The 21,148-nt window shown below is 41.7% G+C and overlaps 1 protein-coding gene across 1 annotated transcript; it reads left to right on the top strand.

The window, feature by feature from the left end:
* The first annotated feature begins 1,478 nt into the window (after positions 1-1,478).
* Positions 1,479-19,907, top strand: LOC141793375 (uncharacterized). The gene is made up of 19 exons (XM_074674026.1): positions 1,479-1,728; positions 3,446-3,534; positions 3,664-3,826; positions 3,938-4,134; positions 4,330-4,433; positions 4,710-4,774; positions 5,600-5,870; positions 7,340-7,533; positions 7,888-8,013; positions 9,092-9,220; positions 10,568-10,690; positions 11,508-11,643; positions 12,171-13,555; positions 14,817-15,431; positions 15,661-15,995; positions 16,114-16,213; positions 17,038-17,629; positions 17,956-18,085; positions 18,178-19,907. The coding sequence occupies exons 3-18, from the start codon at positions 3,665-3,667 to the stop codon at positions 18,069-18,071; spliced, it is 4,650 nt and encodes a 1,549-aa protein (XP_074530127.1). The 5' UTR covers positions 1,479-1,728; positions 3,446-3,534; position 3,664; the 3' UTR covers positions 18,072-18,085; positions 18,178-19,907.
* Positions 19,908-21,148: the final 1,241 nt, after the last annotated feature.

Below are 21,148 nucleotides of genomic sequence, written 5' to 3'. Positions count from 1 at the left end.
ATGTGGCTACAGTAGATGCTGGTACCACTCTAACTAGACAGGGGTGGGTGTGTTACTGTACATGTTTATGTCACTAAAATTTCTTTTAGTAAAATTATACCACAAACATGTTGGAAAGGCCCAAAGTGGTATTAATAAATATGCATGCATGAAGAATGCCTCTTTTGTAGAGAGAGAAAATGTGTAACAGGTGGATCAGGGTGGGCGTGATACGGTGCTGAGTGAATACTTTTTACATAGCAGTAGAAGTTTAGGACTTCAAAGAGACATGCAAACAGAAAGAGGTAAAGATCTGTGCAAGGAGCCTTGAGGTACAAAAACAGATGGGGACAAACTGTTTCCTGTTAGAAAGATAGAACTACAGCACCACTGAGGCTGAAGTAATCAGAGAAGCACTGGAGGGTATTGCAAAGGATATTGTATTAGAGGCTGCAGAGGGGCCAAAGAGGGTGGGAATGGTGGTGTGACCCAAGGCTTTAGAAGGTAAAGGGAAGTATATGCAACATAAGCTACACTACAGACACTGGGATAAAGCGAGTCAGCTGAGTTTATACAACAAGCAATAAAGTAGAAGGTGCAGCAAGGGGCTCAAAGTTGATTTCTGCATGCTGCCAGTAAATTAAGCTGAGTCAGGTAAAACGTTTGTTCACTTGTCGGTTTCAGAATGTGATGGCTAATATTAGTCTTTTTGTCACCATTTACATGTTGTCTACTTTGAAATTGTAAGGCAAATGTAAAAATTTTATTTATTATTATTATTTTTACTTCATTTTGAAACCTAATCGCTGAAAACAACTGTGTATGAATGGATGAATGTAACACTTCACAATAAGAAACTAAAACGCATTATAAGCACTGTAAAAAAAATTTACCCTTATAAAAATAAAAGAACATTAGTCAAATCTGTCGACCAAGAGATTAATTTATTAGGATTAGTTTCAAATGAGGTAATTCAAAACTCATCCTGATGGCTATATGTATTACGTCACACTGTATTTGGTATGGAACAGTGATAGTATTTCATTTTATTTAATTTAGCTTATTTTTCATTCTCTTTCCAATACACATGTAATTATACAATCCACATAACTCCGTTAGCTTTCCATTTTTTCTGCTTTAAAAGTGCAATTTGATACTACGGCAAGATGAACGATATCATGTTCGTTTGTTTGTTGGTGGAATCACAAAACAATAAAAAAAAACACAGTTTGACAAATATAGGCCGATGTCCATCTAAATTCTTACAGAGCCAAGAAAAGAGCTCATGTAATCATCGGTTATTTTATGTTATGAAGTGAAGGGATTTGGAAGAATACGTTTTGAATTTATCACATTGAAGTACTTTACATTTTTTTTAATAATCATTGTGTTTGTAGTGATGCATTTTGTCGCTAGAGGTCACCAGAGATACGCATCGCGCCTCGAGGACCCAATATCCCAAACGTTCCCCTGCTACGTCATCCACCGCTGCTCCGCCTCGTGCCACAACGATTCTGCTTCTGTTTGCCTGACAGCTGCACGAGACGCGCGGCGTATTGTGTCTCTAATTAGGACTGTCAGTTGCAGTCAGTTGTTAGCTTTGGTTCTTCGTAAAACGAGCTCTAACCCTGAGAAAGTAGAGGACTGGAGACTGTTGGATCTATCAGACAGCTGTAACGAAGCACTACCACTGCTATGTGAGCAGCTCTGGTCGTGTCTGGCGCTCTTTGTAACTCCACAAAGTGAATGGTGAGTAGCTGAAGTGTGGGTTTAGCTTGTAGCATCATTGCTAGGATAGTTGTCAGTCTGGCCGCTCACGATACTAGACACTGACAAGGCGTTAAAAAGGCTTTCCCTGCCAATACATGTGGTCTGATTTAACTGACTAGAGGCGCTCTAAGGACTGTGCTAAAAATTCGACCTTTTGTTCTTCGATAGTTATCAGTTGTTGTGCTCGACCTCGTGACCAGACATTGTTGCGGGCACAGGCCAGCCGGGGTCCGGCTCATGTCTGCCTCCCCCCGCTGCTGAATCAACCTGCTGTAAGCTATTTATTGAACTTTGATGAAAGAGAGCATCTTTGGTCTGTCTTTCGATCAATTTACCAGGGCTGGTGTGGACAAGATGTAAGTTGTAGAAACAAACACCAAACACCTTATTGTTACACATTGTCGATGTCAATTTATCATTAAGATGTAAGTGTTTACTTTGATACTAACACTGTCATAGTGTATAGTGATCTTAACATCAATGAATGTGTCCTTCTATGTTTTACCCCTTAATGTTGGAATCTAAAACATTGTCATAGCTGTTATCTTAATGATGTTTTTTGTTAGGTAAGAACCTCTGTTTAGCCTTCTGATAAATGTCACTGTACCTATCTTTTATAAAGCCAGTTGTTTCTGCATATTTCAGATTATAAAAAACACTCTTCATTCATTTTTTCAGCAGTTACCTCATTTTATATTTACTGTACAATAACATTTTGAGGATGTCAGAACCATGTCATGGAGCAAAACTACGCGGCAGAAGGTCATAAGCTGGAATCAAGGAAAAAATGCAATAATACTATCGTTATTTACAGTAACTTTAGTTGGTCAATGTCAGATTCACTTTCACTAGATAGTAGCAACAAAATGCATGGATAAAGTTGTGAAAAAAGGTTTTCAAGTTTGTATGCAAGAAAAATGCCTAATTATTTGGCACTGGTTCCTCAAATAGATGCAGTGCAGTTTGGTATAAACAGACACAAAAAAGAAGAAAACAAAACAAAGAGCACAATATCTAGCCTCCTCTCTTGCTGCTCAAGCAGTGGCTGTAAAGTTGTGTATACAGCCTTTACATTTGTTATCTCAGTGAAGTATGTTTGCTATTCTTGTTTTCAGGAAGAAGTAAACATAGTGACACAGCCGGAGAGGTATGACAGAAACTCTTGACTAGAGTTAAAGCCTGGAGGCTAAAGAGCGTGTTAAAACTGAGTTAACTACCACAGGTTAACCTTGAATCAGGCTTTTCTTCATTCCAACACTCTCACTTTCATTTCCGTTTTGTATGGGTGTATTAGTTGGTGTTAATGCAAACATTCAAGATGCTAAGCTCAGTGTGAAGAGATAAAACTTGTGTTAACACAGATGTTAATTTTTATTTGAGCAGGACACTCAGTGGTTCCAAAACTTCGACAGAGAGAAGGGATTTATTTTCTGCTTGAGTTCCTCTTGGAGAGAAGCAGGCAGTCTGTGTTGGAAAACACTGAGTCACAGCTGCCCAGTGGTAACAACCAGTGTCTCCCAAAGGATCAAGGCCTTAGCAACAAAACATATTCAAGACAGGGCACACAGCTGGAGGAGCAGACGATTAAAACAGAGTTTAGAAATGTGTAATATGGCTTTGCTCCTCTGACATAGCATGAATTGATACAGAATACCTCCACCTTACTCAACAGGCCTGTCGTCCCTTTTATTTACAGACTGTGTTGCTGGTTTCTTCACTCCAGCCACTGACTCCAATGGCTCCAGGACTGTGTGACTGAGGATCTGTTGAGCAGGAATAGTACAGGTCAGCTTGTGCATTTTCTCACTAATGCCAGAAATAATCAGCCACCTCTTTTCTGAGTGATTTCTACAAAATTCACTTCTTTTTTCAATACTGTGCTGATTTTGTTTTCTAACATTGCTTGGCCAATAGAATGAGCTGGGCTGAGGAGGACTGGACAGTGGGGCTGTCAGGGCGAGTTCTGCAAAAAGTGAAGGAGCTGCAGGTCCACCAGGAGCGACTGTCCAGAGAAAGCAAGCAGAAGCAACTGCAGCTTGACAACATCAGTACCAGCCTGGAAAAACAGAATGCAAAGGTAAAAGTAGCCATGTTGGTTTGACTCTACAACACATGAATGTTCATCAATAAATTTCAGTTGTTCCCATTCTCAGTTGTGCCCTCTGTATCTCCTCCTTTCCCTGCACAGCATGAGGAGGTGCGTGGAGAGCTCCAGTATGTGCAGAGGGAGCTCCAGAGTGCTCGAGATGAAGCCAAGGCAGCGGTGACCACCAGGGAGCGTCTGAACCAGGAGCTTCAGACAAAGCAGGCCCAGATATGCTCATTTGAAGGCCAGCTGGATGCTGCTCGTACACTCAACAACAAACTCACCCAAGAAATTAAAAGGTTGACTGCTCCATTTCAGATATTACCTCTGTGTTGATAATTTACTCTGTTGGGGGTGGTACAGTTCTTTACCGTGCATATATTTAAGCTTTCACGATGATTAAACGTATTTGTAAGTTAAATAGTTTAATTATTTTTTTTATGCCTTCATTGAATTCTCTGTTTACTTCTCTATCCTCTCTTATTTCCTGACAGGCTGGAGGCAGAGCTGGAGAAGCTGCAGAATAGCAGCAGGTCAGCAGATACCACTCTGTACTCCACACCCTGCTGGAATGCATCTTCCCCCTGGGATCATAACGGTACAGTCCTGTAGCTTTATCTCTTCCATCTTTTCATCAAGCACTGTATAGGTTGGAACATTAAATGGAAACACTCAAAGCCCCAAATGAGGAGAGAAATTATAAATAAACTCCCTCAGCTCTTGACCTTTCCCATCTCTTCCACTCTCGAGGGAAAAGCTGTTTTTTTTCCTTCTCTTGTTATTAAACCACTTGGGCTCTTAACTGCTGTTGTTTCTGAACAGCCTTGGTTTTACATAAGAAGTCCAGTCCAAATGCAGTGCTTTTGTCTTACAGGTGGCAGAAAGGAGGAGAGGACGGGGCACAGAGATGAAGGACAGAGCCGTGCTCCTCACATCAGGGTAAGTACAAGAATTTTTTTATGCTAAAGATTAGAGTGTTAATTAGCTTAAAGCAGGAGTTTTTTTTTTTTATTTGAACTCAATTACTGTTCGTACAACTGAACTTCTGTCAAGCTAAATAACTAATTAGTTATAAACAGTGATATGGTCAGACCTCATTTTGTAACACCATAGTGCCTGGACAAATCAAGAAGTTGATATTAAAAGTGTATCACACTTAAGTAGTTTTCATGACAAGACCAAAATCAGGTTAAAATAGTTAACATCACGGCACTGTGTTACTTCCCCAGACTGTTTTTACCCAGCTCCCCAAACTCATTAGAACTTCCTAAAAACCTAAAATTTGGAAGATTACAAAAACACATTTTCTGAGAGAAACAACTCAGTTATTTGCTGCAGAAACCCCGATCCTACTTTGAGCCCTAAAGGGTCCTTCATGTATTGCACAAATGATTCTTAAAGGAGCAGATCTGTGTATTTTGTCTCAACTTGAGTTATTAATCAGTGACTTACCCACTAAAACAGTGTGACTCAATGATTGTTTTGATTACACTGAATGCATTTTGACTGCATATCAGATAATTTTTAAAAGAGTTTGACTTTTCAGTTTTCATGCTCCTTTTAAGTGTTTGTGACAACTGTAAAATGTGTTTTGTGTTCAGAAAGCTATATTTGAACTGTATGAGTCATTTGTAAAAAGGATGTCAGTGCAAGAGTGTGAAGCATGAACTCTTGTTCCCTGTTGTTCCCTCCAAACTGAACTAAAAATGCTCCATCTGTTCACGCCCTTCTTTGTCTTGATCTAATCATCCTGTCCTCCTTCAGCAAAGACTCCAGTTCTCAGAAGTGGCCACAGTTCCATTATCACAACCCCAACACAAGAGCACACCCTACCGCCACTCAGCCAACCAACCAGATACCTTCTCAACTCCCTTGGCTGCGTTTCCGTGGGAACGGGATGACACAAGGCCAACAGCTAGGAGAAAATCCCCATCCTCTCTCCATCCCCAGACTCCCTGTGTTGATTTCGTCAGTCAGGGTCAGCTGGAGCAGAGGGCTTGTGAAAAGGGGACGGATCACAGATCAGAGCCAGACAGTGAGTAGGGATGCCAAATGGTACTTTTGATAATGTGGTATGCTGAATGAACAGCAAAAGTCTTTGACCTTGCACCAAGTCAGCAGGACTAAACAAAGATGTTTCACTCACTGCTGTCTTCCATTTGACTGGCTATAATTGCCCTTCATTGTGAGGTATAAATGTCCTGTTGCATCCTTTAATTTCAGACATTTGTCCCAGTGTTCATACAGGGTTGGGTTAGAAAACACTACCCCTCACAGATCCTGCTGACATCAGTCAGTGCTGTTGACCGGCCTTATGTCAACAGGAAGGCTGTTTCAAAGCCTGGAGGTCACAGCAGTTAAAGCTAGTCACAGCCGGGCTTCAGATTTAACTGAGATGTGGACGGAAAACTCTAGAGCCAGAGCTGTAGCCCATATTAGTGTAGGTTTTGGGAATAGATACTACTAGTGCTTTTTTCTTATTGTGTGATGTCATCAATTTCTTCTACGACTATGTTTTGAGTGTGAAAGTATTTAAGTATTTTTGGCACTACAAGAAAAAGGATGGATCAGTATATGTGCCTGTGGTTCATTGTGTGCTTCTTAAAAGGATCTGTTGACAACAACTAAATACATTTTCGGTTATTAAGCAATTTTAGTTTAAGCTGAGTTATTAAAGCAATTGATTAAATGTTGATATCTTTGTTTGATTTTAACTTCTGATAATGAGACAACTACAACATAAGTGAAGCAATGTGACCAAACTGAATCTTGTGTTTAATCCAAACACTTCTTACACAAGACTTTGTGTAGAAATCACTTGCTCAGCTGGAGACTCCTCCGCTTGCTTCCAGGCCAGCTTCATGATCTAAAGTGCCTCTCAGTACACTTTGTAATTGTTATATAACATTCCTCTCGCTCTCCACACTGTGTGTGTGTCCAGAGAAAGAGTGGGACAGTGCAGTGTTAAAAAAGAAGCCTCTCTTATCTGCTGGGACACAGATGTGGAAGAGTGGTGTTTCTGTGTTTATATTAAACCGGCTTTTTCCCTGTGAGCTTTTATCACTCCTGCTATCCCCCTCTCTCTGTAAACATACCTTGTTGTGTATGTTGCAGCAGCCCTGCTTTACTACAGCTGTGCTGTGAAATTAAAGGAATTTGAAAATGATACAGGACAACATATTGGGCGGACAGGGAATTGATTTAATCCATGACTTTGGAAATCTGCTGCCTGACATCCTCAGGCAGCTGCTGTGGTTGTCAATAAAACAGTCTGCATGGATTGACCTCAGTTCTGAGTTACAGCTGGGTTGTTGATTGTTGGTGTTCAGAATTAGCAGCATACTTGGTCATAATGTTTACGTCCATTATGGCCTGTGGGTAATTTTTACTTTCTGATCATTTCTTGTGAAGATGACAAACATTTTTGGGGATTTGGTCTTCACCAGATCACCTTAATGAGCTCTTGTTAACCTGTATGTCTCTTTTTGCCTGTCCATCAACCAGTTTCTTTGTCAGAAATGCAAAGTCGTGTGTCAGCCCTGGAGGAAGAACTGTCCGTTAAGAGCGGCACTTTGAAGTCAATGCAGGATGAAATGATGCAGAGAAAGAAGGAGCTCAGTGCCAAAGAGCTCAGCATTCAGAGAGCCCGTGATGAGCTCAGCCTGGCACACACACGCATGGCACAGGAGAGTGAACGGGTAACTAACACACACTGTTATTTCAGACGTGCAGGTGAAAACCAACATATCTGTTACTTTGTAAAACAAAAGACTGTATCGTCTGAATTATCTCAATAACGACAAATGAATAATCAGATACTTCAAATTTTCTTCAGACTTTTATATCAAGCAAACCAATCTCTTAATCAGTAAATACTCTCTTTGTGAGAATAGTAACAGCTTTTCCCCAATTTAAAACTTCATTGTTTAAGTAAAATAAAAAAAGATTTTAAAAATGTATTGAAATTTTCAAGCCACTGATCATGAAAGTGAAAATTATCAAAATTGTCTTGCTGTCTGGACTGAGAAGGTTTTTTTCTCTGTTTGTGACAGGCATCAGGTTCCGAGCAAAGACTGAAGCAGCTACAAGAGGAGCTGAAGTGTCAGAGGCAAAATGCAGAGAGCAGCCGATTGCAGCATCAACAACGCTCAAAGGAGCTGGAGAAACAACATCAGAGGGTAAGAAAGGATGGAACAGACTGATGTATGGAGATGGAATATTGAGGCAAAAACAATGAAAAACACTCTAAGGACTTTGGTAAAGTTTCCTTTGTTCAGTTTAATGAAGAATTCACAAGTATATAGATCAGTCAGAGAAAGAGACAGAAGGCAGAAAAAACACTGTGTTAAGAAAGAAGAGGTGCAGGTCTTAAATTACCTTTTTAACCATTGATCTTTCATTTGTGTTTTTAAAAATCCACTCTGGTGGTTATAGGTTGATGATGATCAGCTACTAAGTAGAACAGGCTAATTAGCATCCCTTAATAAAATCTAATGACTAAGGGCTTATTCAGACCTGGACTGTTTGGTCCACTTTAAACGGACCAGGGTTCGTTTCCCACGCTGGTGCCGACTTGTCATGCAGGTGTGAATAGACACAAATGAACCCTGGTTCGGACCAAACAACCGGACCGAGACCACCTCAAAAAGTGGGTCTCGGTCCGCTTCCAAACGAACTCTGTTGCGGTTGGTGGTTCTCCGGTGCAGGTCCGAATACAAACCAAGGTCCATCCGAACTAACTACAGGATACATGCGCCTTTTGGGCCTATAAAGCCACCGTAACCTTACCGTCTTTGGTTCATACCTGATCCTCCGTCTTCCGTTTAGCCACCCTGTTGCTAGCATGTTGTGGGTCAGGACACGCAGAGCATAGCGTCTCCTTGCTGCGCGCATTCGTCTTCGCTGTTCCAAAATTTGAAACGGTGTTGTTAAGCCTTCTTTGAAAGAGCTGCTCTTGTAACTGAAAATGATTTTGCAGCACTAATAAGAGCACAAACACACATGTTTACAACCATTTCCGGGTCTGTATTCTGTGTGCCGCCCTTTGTCAGTGCTGTCCAATGAGAGCACCGATCGTCACACATGTGGATATGTTTACAGAATATAGTCCACTTGCAAAAAGTACAATCTGAATACGAACCGCACCAAACGAAAAAAATAAAGTCCGCTTTTGGTCCGGACCAAACAAGTGGACCAAAGGACTTTTCTGGTCTAAATACAGCCCTAGACTTTTTTGTTTGTGTTTGTGTTTCTAAGGATTTGACGGAGCTTCAGAAGGAGAGGCAGTGCCTAGAGAAGCAGCATCAGCAGGAGATGAATAAGCTCAGCCAGGAGCTTCAGCAGGCTCGGACGCTCCATAATACCCTGCAGGCTCAGGCTGATAAGGTAAATACATGCCTGGAATGAACAAATCATGAGTCACTTACACAGAACAACAATATGTTTTACGACAGTCTTATCAACCCTGGAAACTGAGGAGAAGAATAATATTCTGTACTACCTGTTTTGATACATTCACGTGCTCTGTTTTCTTTCATCTCTTTAATATTTCTCTTTCCTGCTTTATCAGTCTGTCTTTCTTTCCCCTGGAGCTGATTTTATTTGTAGCAAAGGTTAATAGACTGATCTCACTGCTTTCCTCAGGCGTCCCTCTTGCCTGTGTTGTTTGCTCTCACTCTCTATTTCACTCTCTTGCTCTCTTGTGTTTATGTTTTCCCCCACACCTGCTTTCCTCTCCACTTCCTCCTCTCCTCTCGGTTTCTCCCCAGTGGAAAGGTTGAGCAGCGAAGGTAATGACCGTGTGACTGCATCTGACAGTGCAGAATAATTTTGGTTGTGGAAGCATAAAACATAACTTGTGTGTGAGAAAAATTCTTACTCGGAAAGGCGTGACGGCATGACTATGGGATGAGGGTGGACTGTATGAAGGTGTTGCATGAACTCGAAAGAGGATTTTGTGTGATATTGTTGACATTCTGTCGTCGTATTTTTTACTTTCTTGAATTCTGCCACATGCAGGAATGCTGCATACTCAGTTCCTTTGCTTTGAAATGTGGTTTTAGATTATTAACAGTGAGCATTCATTCTTACAATACTGTGTCTTAAAACTTCCTGTAAGCTCCGTTTTAAAACACACTGTTTTATCTTGTGTGAACTGATAAGGCTCATGGGAGTAAACACACAGCTTGTCTTAACCCATACCACGTGCAGAATTGGAGACGGTACACTGCTGATAGGAGAAAGAAAGAGTATTTGCCTAAAATCTTACAAAAATACTGGAAAAACCAGAATCCATCAAGATGTTGTCCCAGAAAACTCAATAAATCATTTTGCTTCAAGAAAGAAGCATACATGTGCACAGTTCCCTACTGGATCTCTTAGTGGTATAAGCTACTGCTACTTTTAATAAAACATTATGATAGCTTAGGGATACTGGACTCATATGTAGATTTTAGTTTGACTGCTGGTGGGAAGCCAATTATCCTAGATCTTAATTACTATTCCTCAAGAGGTGTCTAATGACAACCCATTAGACACGGCTGACACTCCTCATTAATCCTTTCCCTTCACTGATCCTGTCCAACAACCACCTTTAATTTCTTTATTCATTCTGTATATGTCAGTATATGTTGATCAGCTCCACCTGTTTATAACACAATTTATCTTCAGTGCTCTCTGATGCTGATTGTTGCTGTTTTCTAGCAGATGCTGAGTTACTGTGTCTTTTATCAGCTGTCTCTGCAGAAGCAGGCATTGGACAAAGAGTTGGACTCAGTGAAAGAGAAACTGAAGTGGGCAGAAGGACAGCTGCAGGAGAGCCAGAAGAAAGAGGCTCAGACACAAGCCAAGCTGATGGTACACACACACACACACACACACACACACACACACACACACACACACACACACACACACACACACACACACACACACACACACACACACACACACACACACACACACACACAGGGCAGGGATAGTCCAGAGTTAAGTGACTCAGGGTCTGCATTCATCAATTATTTATTGGCTGAGCAGAAAGTAGAAAATGTACCCTTTAAATTTTTAAACAGCATTTTAATCGCCCATATGTTGGTTCAAAGTATTGATTATCATTAGGCTTAACATAAAAAAATGAGTTAATATTGGCGTCTCCAGCCACCCAGCTCTACAGACATTTCTACCATGTGATGTATTAAAAAAGCTGTGAATGAGATTTAATTAAACTGCTCTGCTTTAGCACAAGAAAAGCTGATTTCTTCTTCATCTGAAAGTTGTAACTTGCATTGAGACCAAAGCTTGATGCAGACATACTTCTGTTAATGATATACACACCATTGTAGTTTGTCACAGTTGATGCCATGTTTACCTGACTACGTCATCTGCACAAGCACAGCTTTATTTGCGGCACATTTGCCTGTGGTTTATCCTTGTTGTGACACTGTTCATATGCAGCTCTCTACACTTAGGCCTTACATGGTAGCTTGTTGTCTGGAAATCAAGCAGCAACTTTTTCTAGTCATGTATGTTCATTTAATTAATGGTGTAGAGACTTCATCAACGTTGAGATAAATCTCTCTTAAATCAAAGATTCAACTGCAAACTGATCGTGCCAGCCCATCTTATCATGTATGAATTCAAATAACCTAATTTGTGAATTTGATCCTTGTATTAGGAAGCAGTTCGGGACAAGGAGGGCGTGGCAGTGAGTCTGGAGCAGAGCAGAAAGAGAGAGCGAGCCCTGGAGGAGGAGGGGAGAAGACTTAGAGAGGAGCGAGCTGACGCCCTTCGTCTTCTTAAAGAGCTACAGGGTGAGGAGGAAGCAGTGGGTGGACGAATCCTTGGGGTTTTTTTCAAGTCTCGATTTGTACTAAGAATATTCAAGCTCATGCAGAACTTTTTAAACAAAGCTCCTTGAAAAGAGATTTTCTCTGGCTGTCCTCCACAGGAAGGTCTGAGGTCAAGAGTTGGTAGAGATACAGTGGCTGCTTGCTGAAACACAATCCAGCAGGGCAAACACATGTCAAAATGAGGGCTTAGGTCATGTGTCTTTATTTGGACCTCTTTTTTGTTTTTGTGATTCCCTTTTGATTAATCCAGCCATGACACAAAGATGGATATAAATAATTTAAATAAGAGGCTAAATTTTCATTGTCCACTTCACCTAATGCAGCACAGCAGGCCTATTTCTCCTTAGTATAAATAGTTCCTGTCTGCCCCCTGCTGGACAGTAAATGCCATTCAAAATACAGTAGACTGTTTTTAATACATATTCTTTCATTATAAAAGTACATTATTTCTTCTTGTTGTTAACAATTCTTCCTTCTTTTAACTCCAGAGCAAAAAGCTTGCCCAGCGTCTCCTCAGCAACCTGTTCAGTTCTGCCCTGTCGGACACAGTTTCTCCTCTCAGCCTTCTCTCTCTCGACCATCCCCTCAAACCAAGAAGCACATCTCTGCCAACGTGGCAGAGCAGAAGAGGGAAGAGGAGAAGAGAAGGGAAGAAGTTACAGCATCGTACCCCCCTGACAGGGAGCCTGGAGAAGGCATTGACTCTGAGCACATCTCCAAAGACTCTGAGTGTTTACAAAGAGTGGGGCACGGAAATAATAGAAACGATCAGGAGAGCATAGGTAGAAATGAGGGCGACGAAGCATTCACCAGTTCCTCTGGTTCTACTACTGATTTGCCCACCAGAAACTCTATAACTGGTGGTGATTGCAGTTTTATGTCGTCTGTTGAAAGGACACCTCCTCTTAACTCTGAGAAAGCCTCTGAAGATCTGAAGAAAGAGAATGCAGCCCTGCGCTCGGAGCTAAATGATACACGTGAAGAGCTACAGAAACGCCTCGAAGACCTAGAAGCCCAGCGACGGGCTGAGGCAGAGGCCAGGACCCGACTCAAACAGCTGAGTCGCAAACATGCAAGCCAGGTCGCAGAGAAGGAAGATCAGGACAAGGGATGGAGGGCACAGCTGGAGAAAGAGAGGGCTGAGTCTGAGAGGTTGAGGAAGGCTGTAGCTGCTCTGGAGACAGAGATAAATAAAGGAAACAAAGAGAAGGAAAAGAAAGAGAGAGAGGAGCAGGAGGAGGAGAAAAACAAAGACAGGGAAAGTGAAATGATCGAACTGAACATCCAACTGAAGAAACAGTTAGCAGAGGTGAAATCCCAGCTAGCTTTAGAGAAAGAGGAGAGGAAGAGGGAGGAGGAAGAGAGAAACCAAATGAACACAGACAAAAATCAGGAGTTAAGCAAGAACCTAGAGGAGCTGAAAGCTGAGCTGGAGGAAATGAAGCGTAGCAGAAATGAAGACTTGTTGGGAAAGGAGAAACTTTCATTGGCCAACAGCCCTATAACATACCTGACTCTTCATAACGATGAGCTCAACTCCAACATGATCGACTGTGACAACAAGCTCCTCCCTTCACCAGTGCAGCATCTCCTCTTCTGCCAGTCTGTCAACCAGTGCAACATGCTAGTATCCCAGGCCACAGCGGAGCTCATCCAGGAGGAGGGATCAGTGATAGATCCTGCAAACACACATCTGTCAGAGGAGGGGCGAGCAGAGTGTGTCAGCCTGGAAGATGCCAGAAAATCCCTCCTGAAGGACGAGTTCTCCCATGCAGATTTGGCGAAGGAGGTTGAGCGGCTACAAAGGGAGAATGCAAAGGAGGTGGAGCGCTCGAACCAATACCAGTTTAAACTGGAGGCCCTTCAGAGCCAGGTAAAGGAACTAAATTAAAGGATAAGTTCAGTTTATACAGCTTTTACATTGTTTATAGAATGAAGTAGAGCAAAATACTCACTCAGAAGGCTTTCCTGATCCAAGCAATGCTTCGGGAGAAATTTAGATCCAAAACTGTGCAGCGGACGTCCGTATAATGGGATCCATCGGGGCATAGACAGCGCCGCTCCTAAAAATGCATTAATCGTCCAAAAACTCATTAGTTTCACCAATATTTCATCATGGTTTGCTTGCGTTTCTCCTCCATTGCAGTGCCGCTGTTCTGTCGAGTTGTCCTACCCATCAAGACGTCCTACTTTGCGTCACTGCGAATGCGCACAAGTCAACAGCATCGCCGGAACGACAACAGCACAGAATCGTCCTACCGATCAGCTGTTTATTAAGGAAAACGGTGAAAATTAGTGTTTTCTACAACCTAATCGCAATTTCTTGTATTTTTCACGTTTGCGTGCGTGTCGGCTAGCCTTTGCATGACTTTTGTTTGCGTGTCAGCTAGCCTTGACAGGGTATTTTTAACGGTCATATCATCCTACCTGCATTTATCTATGTGGAAGCGTAAATTGACGTTTTTTTTTTCTTCTGCCGAAGCGTCGTACACGTAGATCTATGTGGAAGCACATTCTGACTTCCTGCTGTTAAGTGGTCCATTTACATAAAAAGGCCTTTGAAAAGAACAGAAACTAAGACAAAAGAAATGGGCGGTAGCATTTTCTGACGAGGTAGGACAGCTCGGAAGATAAGTCTGTCATTTCATCCTACGGGTAGGACGATTCACAGAGGTAGGACAACTCGGCAGAACATGTTTCACCACTCTCCGCTGAAACAATGAGCCGTACTGCACATGCGCGAGCAACATGAATGAAACATTTCAGTTCAGAGGTCAGTACAGTGACAACAATATGGGTGGAGCAAGCCGGCACTGCAATGGAGGAGAAACACAAGCAAACCATGATGAAATATTAGTGAAACTAATGAGTTTTTGGACGATTAATGCCGTTTTAGGAGCAGCGCTGTCTATGCCCCGATGGATCCCATTATAATTTTGGATCTAAATATCTACCGATGCACTGCTTGCATCAGGAAAACCTTCTGAGTGAGTATTTTATTCTACTTCATTCTGTAAACAATGTAAAAGCTGTATTAACCGAACTTATCCTTTAAGTTACAGATGCATCTCAAAAATGAGAGTTAGGATTTATTTATTTTTTTCAAAATTTAATGAAATCTCATTGCTCCCTAGGTAAATCGCCAGACAAAGCAGCTAACCACGGCTTTTGAGAAGCAAAGCCTGCACATCTCTGGCCTTTTAACAGAGCTGCAAGAAAAGGAGAGCACCCTCCTCAGCCAGGGAGAGGAACTGCAACAACACAAGCAAGAGCTCAAAGCACTCAAGGAATTAGAAAAAGAAAAGAGGCAGGAAAGTAAAGAGGAGATTGCAGACCAGGAGGATGGGAAACATGAGGGCTCAGGAGAAAAGACTTTGAGTAACCATGACTCTACTTGTGAAATCAGAGAGAGTGAGAGCAGTCAACACAGACCAACATCTGACATGGTTTCAGAACTTCTTGCCCTGCGACAGGAGAATCAGTCTCTGAAAAAAAGAATTGATGGCTTCACTTCTTTAGCAGCCATCACTCCTGCATTACACACTGATGACAAAAATCAACAAGACACGGACACGAAAATCCCAAAGTCGGGAGATGCTTCTGTGTCAGGCTTGTTAGAGCCTAGTAGTAGACCACCTAGTCTACCGGCTGATGTCAACGCTTTGGAGCTGGGAGATGAGGGGACCCTGGAGGCTGAGAAAGAACAGGAGCCAGATTCTGAGCTTCAGGTCATCCGTCTTCAGCAACAGGTGGGAATGAGTTACAGAGTTACTTACAAAGGCAGCAAAACTGCTTACGAAAAATAATTTAAGATGAAGCTGATATTCTTTGCTTTGGAACAAAATCCTAATTTTTCCGATGAATTTATGCAAATGGTGTGATATCTCCAATACTGTCCCAGGACTAACTCGTTTATCTTTTTTATATCTTTTAAACTGATATTTCAAAAGTCTGTCTTATCTTTTCACTTCTGTCCAGGTGGTGGAGCTGCAAACAAAGCTACGCTGTCTCTCTGAGGAGACCCAGCAGCAGGCGGAGGAGCTTGTTATGTGGAGACTGGCCTCTCAGCCAGCCCCAGCATTTGACGACCTCAACACAGAAAAGCAGTCTGAAAGCTGGGATGTGGTGTCTGCTGTCAGAGAGTCCCAGTCTGACCAGCAACAGACTCACGGGATGAAAAGGGACCAGGTGAAGGCTCAAACCCAAAACCAGTGTGTCCAGGAGAGCCCTGGTAATGTGACAGTGATCAGGGGAGATGAGGTCCTCCTCTCCAGCTCCTCCAACAGACTGCAAGGCCGCATGTTGTTCTCAAGGTAATACTGTCACACCAGTAATGATAAACTTAACTTACAGTTTACACATTTCCTCTTAAGGAAACAGATTGCGGGGGTTAATGTATGCATTCTGTTTTCTTCCTTTGTTTATAACAAGGCTGCAGCACAGCAATTTACCTGAACCAAAGAGTCTCAGTCCCTATAAAAAGACTGCCGCACTTCAGGAGCACAACCAAGTCACTGCCAAAGTCAATGAGGTAATTTTTCTCATGTTCACTTAATCTAAAAGAAGGCGTGAGCTCCAATTTTACTTTCCAGTAATGCACAGTTTTCAGGCTCAAGATATTTTACTGTAATGACCTGAATATAAGACAAGGTTTTTTTCTTGTTGAAAATAAAGTGAAGAAGTGATGATGCTAATTTTAAGATAATGATGGCCAATGCAGCAGAGATGTTCAACAACTGTCAGGCAGACAAAACCAGGAGTGACAGAGTGTAATGACCAAAGATTGTACGTCCATAAGGAATGTCTGAAAAATTTTGACTGTAAAAGAAAAGATAATTGCGGTCCTCAAAGCAGCTGACAGGAGTGTGTAAGAGTTTATTACTGAGAAACATAACAAAGGCACGCCCATTACAAATTACATTTGAAACACAGATCTTAGTGATTGACTTTGTAGCTTTAAAAAAAAGTAGTCTTCATTATTTAATTGATTAATAGTAATAAAAAAATAGTAATAAAAAAATAAAAAAAATATTTACAAAGTAAGTTTTGGTTATCATTCTTTTTTCTGAAGATTGGTCTTGAAAAGGGGAGGGTCATCTTATATTTCGGGTCGTCCTGTATTCAAGTCAATACGGTATTAATTCTCAGTAAAGTATTGTGCACTTTGGTGCAAATTACAGAGATATTGCCATGTTAAAATATTACACAATTCTTGTTAGGAATAAAACAACACGTTATGTTTTGATGTTTGCTTGTTGTTGCATAAAGGTACAAATGGTCACGTTTTCATCTTCTATCTGCATCCACAGCTCATTGTCTATGTAGAGGCCTGAACTGTTTGTTTTTGTTTTTCAGGAAACAGAAAAAGAAAACTTGGACATTAACGTCTTGCTTCAGTCAAATATTTACCAAACACAACACAAAGAGAAAAAAGGCTCTGAAGTAATCCAGACATCATCTGAGAAAACGGGTCAGCGAGTCACCAAAGATTCTCACGTATCAAATCAGACCAGAGCAGCAGGGAGTGATCTGAAGAATCATGAGGCCAAACCAGAAAGTTCCAGGGAATCTAATAAAATTAACACCACCAGTGATTCTTCTGACAGACCTGTTAGGACAGACATGAAGAGCACCAGCAGTCAAACAGAAGAGGGTCTCTATCTCATCAGTGCTCCAGCACCACCTGAGCTCTACAGTGCATACACACAGACTGAGGAAGAGCAGGAGGAGGAGGATGAAGAACCAGTGGAGTCCCCCCCTGTCTCTCCTGTGCCACCATTTGAAGGGGCAGATGTGGGAGACAAAAGGTTGTTTTCAGGTTCCTTTCCCATTCCAGCTGACCCAGCCCGACTGGCTGAAAGGATCCGCCGCAACAGGACGCAGCTGTCTGCCGCCTTTGACGACACCGAGTACGAGCCCTACGGACTGCCGGAAGTGGTCATGAAAGGTAACCGTGCTCGCTGTAACAATGAAAGTGACAGGCTAAATCTTCAGGCTGGAGTTTAAACACGCCACCAGATGTTTTTTAACCTTTATGTAGATCTCATTCTCTAAACAAAGAGCTATTTTTGTGATAGACAAACAAAACAGAGGATCCCGTCCTGTGTTTGACAACCGCCATGAGAAGCAGGGTGTGTCAGAGTCTTAACTTTTAAAGTGTAGAGTAAAAGTTAAGTGGTGCCTCTGAGACACTTCTGTGCTCTTTATTTCTGAGCTGTCACACACTACCCTCTACCTGATGTCCTCCTCTGTCTCCTCTCTTCTGTCCTGCAGGGTTTGCTGACATACCCACTGGTCCCTCGTGCCCTTACATTGTACGAAGAGGCTTGTTAGGGACGACTGTTGTCCCCGCCCCTCAAAAAGACACCACACAGGAGGAAACAGATTAAAAACACAGCTTCAGGTGACATCCAGAGAAAACAGATCAGTTATCTGGTTGGTAATTCAAAGACATGTTCTCTTAATTTTGCAATTTTTTTTCATTGGTCTCCACAGATTGACAGAAATGTCACTGTTCGCTACACAGAAACTCTCCAGTCACCAGCAAACTGATTCTCAGACCAGCAGATGAGCAGCTTGAAAAAAGCGTCAGTCTCTCACGAACTCTTCTATGTGTTGTGTAGGTCCCTGTGCCTGCACTGGCCGAACAAACGCCTCCTCTAAAGACGTTAAATGTCTTAATGGTCATGAGTTTATCCTCTAATTACTGCGTGGAGACTCAGCTGTCCATCACAACACTCTCTCTTTACACCCAGCCGTATATTTAGGCACAGAGGTAGTGATTTAGTGGTGTTTGTTGATCTTTCTTAAGATAAGAACTTCTTTCCAGAAGGACTGTTTAGTTTGTAGTAATCCTAAATTAAATTATCTGTCTCCTCTGTGTGGAAGAAAACAGTGCCTAGTTGATGCTTTTCTAAACAAGACATGTGCGACTTGTTTTCCAAAAGGGTGAACCCAAGTGAGGCCTGTTGTGAGAATATGAGATATTTTTGATTTCTTTCTGTGGATGATTTACGTATGATTGAAAGTGTTTGAACAGAGAGCTGGTGTTTACAGAAGTTGTGTGAAAGTGTAGCCGGTGAGATGTTAACTGTGATTATGAACATGTGTGTCGTCATCCTGATGTTACTGTTTGTGTGTGTGTGTGTGTGTGTGTGGGTGGGTGTGTGGGAGAGAGAGAGAGAGAAAGAAAGGGGCAAGTGTTTGTCTATGACTCAGTCTAACCTGAGCTGGTTTCCGCTCCATGTATGGTGATACACACTGGTCTCCCTCTCTCCTCCGGCTGCTTTGCTTCTCCGTCTCACACTAACAAGCACTCACGGTTTCGCTCTGATACCAAAAACTGAACATTTAAAGCTTTATTTTATTAGCACAATAATTCAGTGTGGTTCCTGTGTTTGATCAGATCTAATTTATTTGATATGATTATGATACTTGCACATTTGTTACTGAGCCACAGACGGCAGTAGCTCAAGTTTGTAAAATGATTTAAAGATGAGATGGTCACTTAAAGGAAAGATCTTTTGCTGCATCATTTTGATTTAAGATTAAATTATTAACCTTAAACAATACACTTGAAAGACTTTTGGAGGTTTCGATTAATTAAATGTAAATCAAACCTTTTTGTCACCAAGTACTTGTTTCAGAGACTAGATGACCAGGGGGACTCCCTGGAGAAGGTGCCAAAAGCTCAGGCCTTTCATGCTCATGTGCTAAAGTGTTGAAAGGTACCACTTGTCTCTTTCCTGTCAGCATGTGTAACTCTTAGGTTAAGCAGTAACATTAACAATACTAAAACAGAAGCAGGCAGCACTGCAAATAGGGAAGCCACACTTTCATTGGCCTTTTTTTTTTTATCTCAGCGTATTTATATATTGTTTTGAATCAAACTTGAAATATTTCTCTTTATAATCTTTGAGATATCTTTAGGTGTCCTTTGAGATTTCTTCATCTGATTATATATTTCAATTGAGCTAGTGGATTGATTTTTTTTTTCTAGTTTACACTTAGAGTTGAACTTTCCAAGCCTTTACTAGATGCCATCATTGCCAGTCATCTGCCATATTAACATCCTTACACACATGCACACACTCTCCCCTGCCTTACAGTTGCCTTCCTTTCTCTGGGATCTGGCAGTGAAGAGTTGCTCCTGGATTCTGTTCCAGCTGAGCTCAGTGTGTTTTTACTACTTTGTTTTGGACACTTGAAGATAACTGTATCTGTGTTTTTGAGTTGAGAATAAAATGATTGCTCTTGGCTCTGCCTCCTCTAATTAATTCATCTTGAAGTGTCTTTAAATCTTTGAAGTCTGACTGCAAACTTTGTTTTTCATATTTAGGTGTGAGATGAGTGAGCATCCTGGTCCACTGATGGGTCCTCAGAGTGTTAAAGATGAACATCGCAGTTTTATCACATAAGCATTTCTGTAATTAACAATGTCCTCTCCCTTTTGCCTTTAGGTCATAAACACTTTAAAAAGTCTGAAAGCTTAGAAGGAGAGGAGATGGGTCAATAAATAAGACAAATGGAGTAGTTCATCTCACAATTCAGTTCATCCTCAAGCAGAAAAATGTGTGGATCATAACTGTCTGTGAAGAAACAAGTGTCTGTCTTTACTTCCCTAAAAGACAGAAGGAGGAGGACAGAGTAGAGCCCCCCTCTCATCAGGAAACTCCAGGCCTCCTGCTCTTCCCCTTGCAGTGACAGCACTTCACTTCATTGTCATGCTCCTCCTCTTTGTCGTCGTCCTCTTCCTCCTACCATCATCTCTGCTCTTCTCTGCCAAAGTGATCTAGGGTCACTAGAATGGGGAAACACCTTCCAAGGAGAAAACACACATGCACTTTGACAACACACACACCCACATGCACACACGGAGAGATCCTCCTCTGAATGGTCAGAGCTGCACATGCTGCATGAGACAAACTGGGATGGAAACATTTCTCCAAACTTAAGGTAAGATGCAAAAATACTTATTTTTAAAACTTTTGTGGAACAAGATTTAACTTTTTGTATCATGCATTTTTGCTTAGTCTAAGACTTGTGTAGTTTCTTTTAAATTTAAAGTAACCAGCAGTAGACCAAGAGTGATTTAAAGAGACATCTCCACCCCTGACATGACAGAGGGTGCAGTAAACTCTCACATGGAGACTTACCCTAAAATGATGTATACTTTAAGATTTATGAACTCCAGCTGTTTCTCTCCTCTGGCGGCTTTGCGTTCTCATGAGCTCTTTGGGGGTTTTGCTGCAGACCATGGAGCCCTCCACAGTCCTATGATCATTTTTTGTTCGGATCTTTCCCAGAACACGAGATGTAACCTGTGATCTCCTGACGTCAGTGTGAGCTCATTGGAAAAAAGAAAAATACTTCAGGGAGAAAAACTCATTTTATGGAGATTTAGCACAGCCTTCGTCTCCATTAAATCATCCATATGTGGAGGCTTTTCGGTGTTGGTGAGAGGCGG

Source organism: Halichoeres trimaculatus, unplaced genomic scaffold (genome assembly GCF_033239565.1).
Source record: "Halichoeres trimaculatus isolate MK-OKI-2021-1 unplaced genomic scaffold, fHalTri1.1 fHalTri1_scaffold_7, whole genome shotgun sequence".
Taxonomy (NCBI): Eukaryota; Metazoa; Chordata; class Actinopteri; order Labriformes; family Labridae; genus Halichoeres; species Halichoeres trimaculatus.
Note: the sequence above shows the minus strand (reverse complement) of the source record. Positions and strands in the feature narration are given on the sequence as shown.

Coding starts and splice junctions, on each gene's coding strand:
- LOC141793375 (XM_074674026.1), top strand. CDS start 3,665: ATGAGCTGGGCTGAGGAGGACTGGACAGTGGGGCTGTCAGGGCGAGTT. Junction 13,556..14,816: donor TGGAGGCCCTTCAGAGCCAG/GTAAAGGAACTA, acceptor ATTGCTCCCTAG/GTAAATCGCCAGACAAAGCA. Junction 15,432..15,660: donor TCATCCGTCTTCAGCAACAG/GTGGGAATGAGT, acceptor ACTTCTGTCCAG/GTGGTGGAGCTGCAAACAAA.